We start from the raw sequence: 12,137 nt of genomic DNA, 5'->3' as shown, positions 1-12,137 counted from the left end.
TGAATTTTTTTAATAAAAGATCAAAAGGATTAACAAAGCAGGTTAATTTTCACAGTCTTCTTTGATCATATTTACCAAGGGTTCCAATAATTCTGACCACAACTGTACACTAGCCACAATGCCACGGCTCCAGTTGAAGTATTTAATTGAAAGTTACATAGAACAGTAAAAACTGCAATTCATCAGCTGCATTTTCTATGTGATTTTTTGGGAGTATTTTTCTATAATTCAGTCACCTTCAGGTAATTTTAAACCTGTATGCTGTTATTTACATTCACTCATTTGGCAAATGCTTTTATCCAAAATGCCATTACATTACATTGCATTAACACTGTCAAGGTCATGGGTTCGATTCCCAGGGAATGCATGTATGGCTGTTAGTGTCATGCGCTTCTGATCGAGGTACAGGAAGGATTTTTCTCCATGGATTTTTTAAACCCCAAAATATGTCTAAAGGCAGCATATTTATATGCATGCAGAAGCATATAATTAATGTACATGTTATATGTCCAACATTTATGTTGCTTTTATAATATTTTTTTGTCATTTTTGGAACTCTAAAGATCAGCATGATGAGCTCCATCTTTATGTGTATTCCAAATAAAAAAATAACAGCACACGTATTTTATGCATCATGAGGGTGATTAAATAATGACAGAAATTTCATTTTTTGGGAAAACTATTCCTTTAAGTGTGCATGTGTTGAGCATACAACAATGCCAATTTATGAATTTATGGGTGTGGATGACAGTTTTTATATAAAATTGCTAGAAAATGCTTCAAACAAATGTTCAGATTGCAGAAAACATAAGTTTTATTGGTTTATTTAATTATTTTTTGTCATTTTAAATTTAAGAGAGTGTGTTTTTTTTTTGCATATGGAACAATTAGGTAGTGACAGCAATTCACAGACATGTTTGAGAGGTTCATTAGAATTGTTCTGAAACAGAGAAATCACCCAAAGGCCTAACCTGATCACCAATCTTATGACGGTTTCAACTGAACGTAACATATGCTTGACATATTCTAGAGGGCTATGTTTCAAACAGCAGCATATCCCTAAAGATTCATTCATCAGATTTATAGAGTAGTGGATCAAAAACAGGGAGATGAGTATTGTGTTAATGCACGTCACTTTTCGCGGTTAGTGACATTTTTATTAAGTTTCATGAAATGTGATGAGACAGTCAAAGGGGGGTTTTGTAAATGTGGATAATTTGCACATTTGTGCATTTGTGCATTTGCAGGTTTGTGCAAAAACTCTCCTAAAAGATTATTTTGAATGAACAATCATAAAAGATACGCAAGGGATTTTCTCTACAAACATCAGCTATTTGTTCAGCTTTTGTATATTATAAAAGGCTAGGATGTTTCTGCTTATACTGTGTCTGAACCTTGTTGTTCAGAGATGTTTGAACTGATAGATCTCTCTCGAGGGCATCTCTCAAGGTTTATATTTATATCTATGATTGTGTTTTGCATGTTTTTTGAGGGATATTCAGACATGAGTGCTTAAGGTGCTTTACCCTCATTATCATGTCTGTGACTTGTCAAAAAGGTTGACACCTGAAGGCAATGATGGAACGAATATTTGTGGCAAAATTGTCTTTCAGAACTGTACACCATGCTGATTCCTCCCTCCAGTGGAGCTGCACAGCTCAGGAAGTGTTTGATGGTGATATAGATGGAGAAAGTTCTGAAGAAAGTCCCAAATTCACAGAGGGATTTGATTACCTCTATCCATTATCCACACAGTGAGTGATGGAGTCGCTAACCATCTGTCATCTGATTCATTTGCATCATCAACACCTGCCTGCCTGTTTATCGCTCACCATATTTTTTTTATAATCCTCTCACACTTTTTTGCCACTTTGATGGAATCTGAAAATGTTTTGTTAAAACAGAAATGAAAGCACCTTTGCTTAAAGCTATGCTTCACTTTATTACGCTGAGGCGAAGCTGTTTTCATATCGCTGGCTCGAAATGGCACAATAAGGCAAAGAGAAATGTGCGCTTGATTCATGATGCTTTGGCAGCAGAAGTCATGAATCACTCATGCTTGCAAAAAAATGCCATTTCTATTGTGACGATAATACATCATATTGCTCTATTTGGAGTAAAACTGTCGTTTAGTTTGTTTGTGCTGATCAAAGTGTTTTGTATGGGTCATGCTGACTGAAGCAAGCAAAATATGAAATATTTGTCATCTTACGTGACTAAGAACATATGAATCTAAAATTCAGTTTAAAAGATATTTTCATATCTGTAACTGACATAACACAGATAATTTTATATATCTTTGATACTTAAATTTTACTGTACATATGATCTGTAGTTTTCATATTATAGAAGATTATTAGAACAGTAGCCTTTATTCACACACACACACACACACACACACACACACACACGCACACACACACACACACACACACACACACACACACACACACACACACACACATGTTGGTTTTTGTGGTTTATGGGGACTCTCCATAGGCGTAATGGTTGTTATACTGAACAAACTGTGTGTGCGATTGCCCTACACCAACCCTACACCTAAACTTAGCCCTCACAGGAGACTTTGTGCATTTTTAGATAAAAAAAAAAAACACCATTTAGTATGTTTTTTAAGCCTTTTGAATTACGGGGACATAGGCAGTGTCCTCATAAACCACCTTCATATTGTAATACCTCTGTCATACCCATGTCATTATACAAATTTGTGTCCTCATAAACCACATAAACATGCACGCACACACACACACACACACACACACACACACACACACACACACACATTAATTAAATTAATTAAAATATACTCTCTCTGATAATGTTGTACACATGGTAGTGTTTCAGAACACTTACCTACATCTCACTGCTGGTTATACTCTGTATAATTGTGCATGTGACAAATAAAAACTCTTGAATCTCTTGAATAAAATACACAGGTAACTTGTTTTTTAAAACTTGTTTTTTGTTTTCAAAAAATGACCCCGGACCATATGAATAATTTGTTCATTATTCAAGGTACAGTACTGATCGCTCTGCATATTTTTGGTTCACTAGAAAGAACCGACCAATATAGGACTCATTTATGCCTATTCAGGAGGAACCATACTAGTGGTCAGTTTTATGTTTGTTTTTCGCATACCTTTCGCTTGAACTCAACAGAAAGACGGGTTTGCCACGTTATTTTTTGTTGCATTACATTCAGTACAGATGGACAACTTATTTAGAAACTGATGTAAAACATGACTTCTTTTGCAGCGGGGAACTGTGCAAATACATTTTTATGCATCAATCTAAGGATCTATAGCCTATTGGGAGCATTCAAATAAAAGCTTTGGCCTACCTTGCCATGCAATGTCCAATGGAATCTTGGGAAATGTAGTCCACTGGAAACAGATAGGCTTTGTGGCATATGAGATTGGACCACTTATTTTGATTTTAATGAAAACCCCAAAACCTTTAAGCATTTAATTTAGAACTAATATGAAATCTTTAGAAAATTCTACTGCAAGATTGAAAACCTGTGTGTTTTTTGGTTTAATTTGGTAAGTATCTAGAAGTGGGGCCGCACTGCCGCCTTTGTGGGAACAAAAAAGGAGAGATTTTTGCATGAAATCGTCTTCACCATTAACTGCGGTGATAATTTATGGCACTGAATCTGGTGCCAAGAGACCATTTGGTCCTTGTGTCTGTGTCTGTGCCATTTTACAAAGACACACAGTCACACATACACACACACACACACACACACATACGCATTTTTTCTCAGTTACTTATGTTTTTTCTCTTTTACTTTTGATAAAGGATATTTTCCTCATGTTTTTTTAGTTTGAAACAAGAATTGAAATAACTGAATTGAGACTGGAATGGTCTCAAAATTGATTTACAAAGTAATACATTTTAACAGTGTCTGTTTCCAGCCTTGAAAACCAACAGCTCACACTGATCTTATAACTCCCAGAATAAAATAAGTCACAGGACAACATTTTGGACAAGTTTATGAAATAAAATATGAAATAAATAGCAGCTGAGATGAACCTGTCAGACCTGTATCTCAAAAAATAAAAAATCACTAAAGCATTCTGATCCATATAAAATGAGGTTTTCAATTGATCTTCGTGTCGGAATGTGTGCTGAGGGTGCAGGCAAAGACATTTATCAGAAATAGTCATTAACTTTCCTTTAGTCTAGATTTAACATGGAATACAAATGACTTTACTGTCCAACATTCGGGTTTAATGGCTGCTAAATGTGCCTGTGATTAGCCAACATCGACTTCAGACAAACTTCATGTAATTTGTCCAAATGGGAATAGTTCATACATTTTTAATATTAGGTTTTGAAATTCACATTAACTACCAACTAGATTGATGAGCTCTAGGGCCTCTTGATGTCACGCTCTCTGCCAACTAGTTGAAAATCAGCTTTAGATGAAATTCAAATAGCTTTTCAGCCATTGACGGTCAGGCTGAATGTAAAAGTGATTCGTACCCGAAAAATCCCAGCACAAAGCGAGTGAGAAAACGCCAATTCCAGACCTGTGAGTCTCTATTAGTTTAAGTTAAGATTGTGGGTCAAATGTAAGGGCCGTATAATAACAGAGAGATCAAGTACCCCGGGACCCTTATACTGAAAACACAATCGTGTCCCGTGCCAGGATCCGAACACACCGTGCCAAGTCTAGAAATAGGGGCGTTCATCTCAGCCAGGACGGGTGCCAAACTGACACCAATCTAATATGCAAATGAGTTGCTGGCTGACGATGTGGTTGCTTCTGTGGGGAGGATCACCTGCACCTCCTCTCGCAGGACATGGTTTTCAAAGGGGTTTATCTCCTTAAACCCTCTAATTAAAATGAGAAATCCCTAAGCCACCAGCACTTGCGCGAAAAAAGAAAAGAAAGAAAGATTATTAGGAAAATTCTGTGTCCCACACCATCTGCGACCCGGGACTTGTGGAGATTTTTTGGGAACGAGACTGAGAGAGGGAGCAGGAGAGGGACTAACGTATGACAACACCCTTTCTCCACCCGTTAGAGAGGCGTTGAACAGATAAATCAACATTGCACCAGCTCTACATTGTTCATTCCTAATTACCGTTATTATTAACAAGCAATTCATTCCAGAAACTGTCTCTGAGGCTCTCAGGTGTGAGTTACCGAAAGCTACTGAGTGAAAGCTACTTCATTAACAACTATAATCAAACAACCTCCCTCTGAAGCACGCCGGCAGAGATCTCAACATCTGTAATGCATGTTTAGCATGAGCTCGGAAACGTGGGCTGCGTCCGAATTCCTACACTTTTAATAGCGTGTATTAAATTTGAGAGCTTCTCAATGGTTAATGAAGTATATTGTAGGTGTGTATTATAAATACACTTCTGGAACATCTATAACGCTATCTGTTACACATTCCCATTTATTTAAATTGCATGCAGCCCTGGAAATACACAATTTGAAATCTGCCACCTTTGCACTCAATTTTGCTGAAGGTTGTTTTTTAACCAGTCACCTGATATGTGCATGCCATGTGACTCTGAAGCCATTGTGACAAAGCTGACTGGCTGATGGCACCAAAATAGTTATATAAGAACATATTTTGAATAATTTTGGTAACCAAGAGGTTTTGGGTTCCATTGACTTCCAATGTATGAATAAAAAATACTATTGAAGTCAATGGAACCCAAAACTGTTTGGTTACCAAAATTCTTCAAAATATGTTGTTTTTGTGTTCAACAGAAGAAAGAAATACCAATTTGGAATGACATGAGTGTGAGTACATAAAGAAAATAAATAAAAATAAATTCATTTTTGTTTGGACAGTCTTGTTTATGAGTATCCTGAGCTGTGACTTGAGAGGAAAAGTCCACTGCATGCTTTAAGATCCCTAAAAAAACTGGTAAAGCAAATACCATAATATTATATAAGATGCTTTTTGCTGCCATATGATGTAGTTGGAGCATTGTCCAGCTGGGGCTGATGGAACAATGCTAACAACATCCAGGCAGCACCCAAGTATGCATACTTTCCTTCTATATAGTAGGTGAAAAACAGTATATGAAAAGAGTAATATGTCGAAATTCACAGTACCGTCTGAACAATTTAAGTTCCAAAAGAAGGTTCTCACACTAATGCCAGAAAAAAATTTAATACATTTGGTTCCCCAAATAACCTTTTAGTGAAGAGTTCATAAAATTATTTTTTTTTTCTTTAATGTGAAGAACTTTTTAATAATAAAGAAACTTCTGTGTAATGTAAACCATCAATGTCAATAAAGAACCATTATTTCTAAGAGTGTATTTATAAAACAGCACAAAGTAAGTACTTATTCAAAATAAGTACCTACTCAGAGAGTATATAACGAGGTCATAATGGCAGGTTGGCATGACCTCTGACCTCTGAAAACAATTTATTCGGGTTTGTTTAACAAGTCCTTGACTAAGGTCACTATGCCTTAATATATGAGTGAGTTGATAAAGCTGAGTTGAGTGATGATATTTGAAAAATATAGGCTATTTTATATTATGGGCCTTGTCACTAGTAATGCACATTTGCATAGCATTTTTGTTTAGTTAAAAATCGTCTTTTTTACCTTTTTCATAGCCTAACCTAATCATATAATCGTATTTTAATATAATTCATGTTCATGTCATATTTGTTGTAAATCTATATTAACAGTAGCCTATATGTTGGCCAGAACAGGTGTTTCACAAATTGGTTTGTGTTTCATAATTATTTTAATATTAAAATTCTACAGGCTAGTCTACTCTAAAGTGTATTTTATATTTGACATTTTATATTGTTAGAGTTCTAGGAATGAAATATGTAGGCTAAACGAATTTAAATAGGCTTACTGGATACAGGGACTGGCTAAAATAAGGCCTGCATCTTCTCTGTCAGTAAACAGATTAGTTACGTTTTTACCTAAAAGTAAATAACGCTCTAAAACGTCGACAGAAAGCGTGTGGTGAGAACTTTCCAGAAGCATAGAGAAGTGTTGCTGCTCATTTTTCAGCTGTTCGTTCCTGACAGCTTTGTCTCTGGGGTAGCATATGTTCTGCCTCTCTCTGAGTTGTGTGAAATATCGCCACTGTGGGGTTTTTCTGACACCTCAACATCCCCACAGCAGATCGAGAGTCTCATCGCACACGATCTGTGATTGTGCAGGTTGATTTTTTGCACCTGTCAACAGCATTAGGTGTTTTAGGACAACGTGATGATTAATTGGATATTAACGGAGATTACTGGTCTATTTTTTTCTTTGAAAGCGTGAAAAGGAATCAATTAGGCCTACACTCCACAGAAGATGCCATAGAAGAACCTTTTTGTCTAAATGGTTCCATAAAGAACCTTTAACATCTGAAGAACCTTTCTGATTCACAAAAGGTTCTTTGTGGTGAAAGAAGGTTCTTCAGATTATAAGAAGGTAAGAAATAGATGGTTCTTTAAAGAACCTTTGAGTGAATAGTTCTTTGTGGAACCAAAAATGGTTCTTCTGTGGCATCGCTTGAAGAACCTTTTAAAGCACCTTTATTTTTAAGAGTATACTACGAGAAAAGAGAAGTCTTGTGAGATCTTATGAAGCTGTTTTGTCAAAACTGTCAGACTATTTTGTGCATTTTATCCTAAACAATTCACACTCCAAACTCATAACCACAGTTTGAACTACAAGACTGCACCCTGAATTATTAAAAAATATATATCTATCTATCGTAAACTATTCGTTTTATGGCTTTTAAACCCATTTCTTTGTAACCTACGTATTATGAATGCTGTCACTCTGGTTTATCGGGGATGACAATGCACATTCGCGGGGGAATAGCTGTTTTTGGGCTCCTGATGCCGCAGTCTGTCGCTGTTTGGCCCGCGTCCAGCTCGGAGACAGGAGAGACTCCAAGCCAGACAACCTTTACTCCCCTAAACCCAGTCCTGAATAACATCTCAAGAACGTCTCATTTTACAATTAACCTTGACCAACGCGTCGCATGAGCCTGTAAAGTAATGCACGAGATGGATTTGCCGATTTTGGCGACTTCATGAATTAAATTCCTTTGTCCTCTTTTGATAACCAGATGATCTCTCTGCTTTTCTGTAGACAGTTATGATCTCTGTAATAGTGATTGTAGCAGATAGGCCTATATGTTTTTAGACTTTAAATTTATTGATCTATATATTAAAGCGTTCAATAGCCTTTTTGCAATTATCCAAATGCGTCATTGCATTAAATGTTGTTTTCGTTTTTTCTAGCGGCACACACGCACATATATATATATATATATATATATATATATATATATATATATATATATATATATATATATATATATATATATTTTTTTTTTTTTTTTTAATTTGATTTTGGAGAGTGCCATGTATTCCGAACAGTGTTTTCAACACAGAACTGTATTCAATTCAACTTTATTTTACTGTACAAAACAGCTCGACAGTGTACAAAGACCAGTTTCAGTGCATTCAGTAATTTTTTGCACACACACACACACACACACACACAAAATACCGTTTGGTGATAAAAATCAGAATGCACGAATCCACCACTGCAGACGTCCATGACATTGCATAAATGATGCGTGACAAATATATTAAGGCAGGTTTTCCCGTGACATGAGTTCACTAAACAGCACACAGACCTTTCCATTAGAGATTTACATGCTTCAAATGCATTTGCTTACAGTGATTGTTCCGAGATTGTACGCAGTGTCACAATATATCGACGACTTTACATTTGAGAAAATACGGAATTGTCAAACAATCTGTTGCATAATTACATCATCGTGTTGTGATATTCCTTTATCATACTTTTAAATATGATGCGCATAGACAAATGTGAGATATTTGAAATATTTGAAAATTAAGAGGGTGCTTAAAACTCGATTTTCCACATTTATAAAGTTAAATTGCACAACTTGAAATCAATGAAACAAATGAATAATATACCGTCATTTTTTCGTTTTTTTCAGAATTACATCCATTTAAATATATCATCTTCTATAGGAAAACAAATCGATTCCATAATTGCCTCTTCGTGGTGGTCTTTAACATATTATTACTATTGTATAATAATAATAATAATAATAATAATAATAATAATAGGCAATTTTTGAATCAATTTTAACCAACATTTAAATAGTGCACTGTGTAATACATCACGAAACTTTCGTAAATGATGAGGAAATTTTGATTCAAAGGAAATAAATACAATTCATGTTCTTACGTTTTTATGTTACGTCTCTTAAACGAATAAACGCATTTATGCTTTACAAAATGATGAGCAATTAATTCTTTATAACACCAATATTTTAAACTTTGTGCGAACATTGTTTAGACAAATTAAGTGGATAATAAATGGCCAGATCGAGAATTATAGACGTGTGTATTGCATAGCACCCTTAGCAATTATTGCTCTCCTATTTTACTGAATTTTCATCGCTAATATTCAAATGACCTTATAATTAAAATATGCCTTTTGGAGCAAGAGTCCTTATACTGACAGATTTTAGATCTATAAATACTCACACAGGCCATCAAATTAAAAAGAAACGAGAAACTCTGCGTAAAACACATTGTTTTTGTTTGTGGATTGTTTTTCCATCAGACCACATATTTTGTCTAATAATTTTAAAATCATAATTAGGAACACTAAGCACGTTTTCCATTTAATTAAAAAGGATAAATAATAACACATCCAATGGCTTAAAACCAAAAACAGAGATGGACTTTATAAATAATACATGTGCGATTAAATGTCCTGCATTTTTCAGTCCTTTTCACTCACGTTTGACTTTCTCTCATTAATTATGAAAAGTGTTTAATTCGTCTTGCACCGGGTAAAACTGGCCGCGGAGGTGAATGTCATATGGGAAGTGGAGATCCGAGGAGCCTCTCGCGGTCTGGCTGATGGAGGAGCGCGGCGGCACGGCGCAATAGCGCGTTCCGTAGTGGCAGCTCTTGCCGTATTCGACCGGCTCTTCGTGCTTGAGGGAAAAGATCCCGTTAAAGTTAATAGGCGGGCTTAAGGGGCCGTCGAACTGAGGGCTTCCGCATTCCGGCGAGACGCTTTCGTAGAAAGACTCATAGGAGCTGCAGTAGTTGAACGGCCTGAAGGGTTTGACCGCATCTACCGAGGGTCCAGAGGGCGTCACCACACCCGGACTGTGGTAGGTCGTGTACACGGATTCGTACGGCGACCTGCCGGAGAAAGACGCCTCGCTGTTGATCTGATCCGTGATGAAGTTCCTGGCGTTGAGCTGCAGGCATCCGGCCACTAAGTTGGTGGTGGGCTGCGAGAGCCCTTTGCACAGGGTCTGAACGAAGGTCAAGAGGTCAGGCCTCTTCCCAGTGCTCAGGATCTCAGAAAGTGCCCAGATGTAGTTCTTGGCCAGCCGCAGGGTTTCGATTTTCGACAGTTTCTGGGTTTTGGAGTAGCAGGGCACCACCTTGCGCAGGCTGTCCAGGGCGTTGTTCAGACCGTGCATTCGGTTCCTCTCCCTGGTGTTGGCCTCCATGCGCCTCATCTTGACCCGGTCCACCCTGGCTTTGGTCATTTTCTTTTTCCGAGGCCCTCTCCTCCGAGGTAGACCGTTCTCATCCTGTTCGTCCTCCCGTTCGTCCTCATCCTTCTCCGAATCCTCGTCCTCAATCGTGTGGGAGAGCATCTCCTCCTTTTTAAATGGCTCTTGTTTGGTGACCTTCATTTCACCCACGCAGTCCCGTGGAAAGTTTGCCCCGAATTGTGTCTCCATTATGACAGGATCCTCAAACGGAAGAGTCAGCATTGTGCTCTAACTGGGGATGATGAGAAGATAATAGATCTTCTGAATCAATCAGCAGCGATTTAAAAACAACCTATACATGGTGCTCAATAAATACACTCTCACAGGTACAAAAGCTGTCACTGGGGCGGTACCCTTTCACTAAAATGTACCTTAAAAGGTACTAATATGCACCCGTTAGGGGTAAACATGATACAAAGGTGTACCTTTTGAAAAGATACCAGCATGGTGACAGCATTTGTACCTTTTTTCTGAGCGTATGCAATGGTGTATTAACGTAACAATTACAGACAGAATTCCAGAAGATATTGATTCTCTAATCAAATCACAAAAATGTAGCTGCAACTGACATTGCAACAGAAATGAATCAGTAAACTTGTTTTCATGTGTGAAATTGCATCACATTCGTGCATTTACAAAACATAAGGCTTTAAAATCAGACACAGTCATGCAGCACAGATGTCGATCCTTACCCTCGAACGATCCAGTTTACCTGGATTATGATGGTGTCAGATGACAATTTTCATATTTCCTATTTTCAACTTTTTTTTCCGCGTGGTGTTTTAGCAGGTGAACAGCTCGTGCGTTTTTCTCACCTCCCCACTGTTCTCCTTGTCTCGCGCTAAGAGAAATGACACTGATGCCAACTGCCAGAGCTGGTACCCATGCCATCTGCCGCTGACGTCACGTGGCATGGGTTGGTCACATGACCGGGTCCCGGGGGACCTGTATTCCTCCCCTGATCATCTGGCGTGTGCCTCGAGCTGCGTACCACTGCAAAACCACAAAGCAGCCTCAATAAAGGACCGAGTACCAGCATTCAACATTAGAATCTGATGCCGTGGATGAACAGGAATGCTGTGAGACGTCAGGGAATTACATTTCTTAGTCTTTGCTGATAGAAATGAAGAAATTGGGATTTGATTTTCATGCATGAGCAGACTAAATCTAAATAGACACAAAATAGATTCTTATTTATATCAGGTATATTGTGTAAATGTAAAAAAAAATGGTCAGTGCTGGTGAATGACAGCAGGAACTGGATGATTGATGGCTCTTGTTTGCCTGGTCAGTCTCCTCAAGGGCGTTTGCCAAATGACTGATCCTACTGTCTGTCATCATGAAAGCATTTTTTATGTGACAGTCAAAACATAAATTTAGATAAAGTTTAGATGAATTGACTCTCTGACATTTAATAAATGTGCCCAGTCAACACGGATTCTGAGATTTTAAACAGTTTTTTTCTTCTACATATGAAAATAAGTCTGGGTTTTTGTTTACACTCTCTCACACATGCACACACTCACACCATCCCTCCCCACCTTCCTCACACA

General features: G+C 37.5%; 1 protein-coding gene across 1 annotated transcript; it reads right to left on the bottom strand.

Moving 5' to 3' along the window:
- Positions 1-9,822: 9,822 nt before the first annotated feature.
- LOC306864771 (neurogenic differentiation factor 6-A) lies at positions 9,823-11,475 on the bottom strand (the record flags this gene model as incomplete). Its single annotated transcript, XM_079408989.1, has 2 exons — positions 11,277-11,475; positions 9,823-10,812 (listed from the first exon to the last, which is right to left on the bottom strand). The coding sequence occupies exon 2, from the start codon at positions 10,804-10,806 to the stop codon at positions 9,823-9,825; it is 984 nt and encodes a 327-aa protein (XP_079265115.1). The 5' UTR covers positions 10,807-10,812; positions 11,277-11,475.
- Positions 11,476-12,137: the final 662 nt, after the last annotated feature.

The sequence above is a fragment of the Barbus barbus genome (assembly GCF_936440315.1).
Source record: "Barbus barbus genome assembly, chromosome: 46".
NCBI lineage: Eukaryota > Metazoa > Chordata > Actinopteri > Cypriniformes > Cyprinidae > Barbus > Barbus barbus.
Note: the sequence above shows the minus strand (reverse complement) of the source record. Positions and strands in the feature narration are given on the sequence as shown.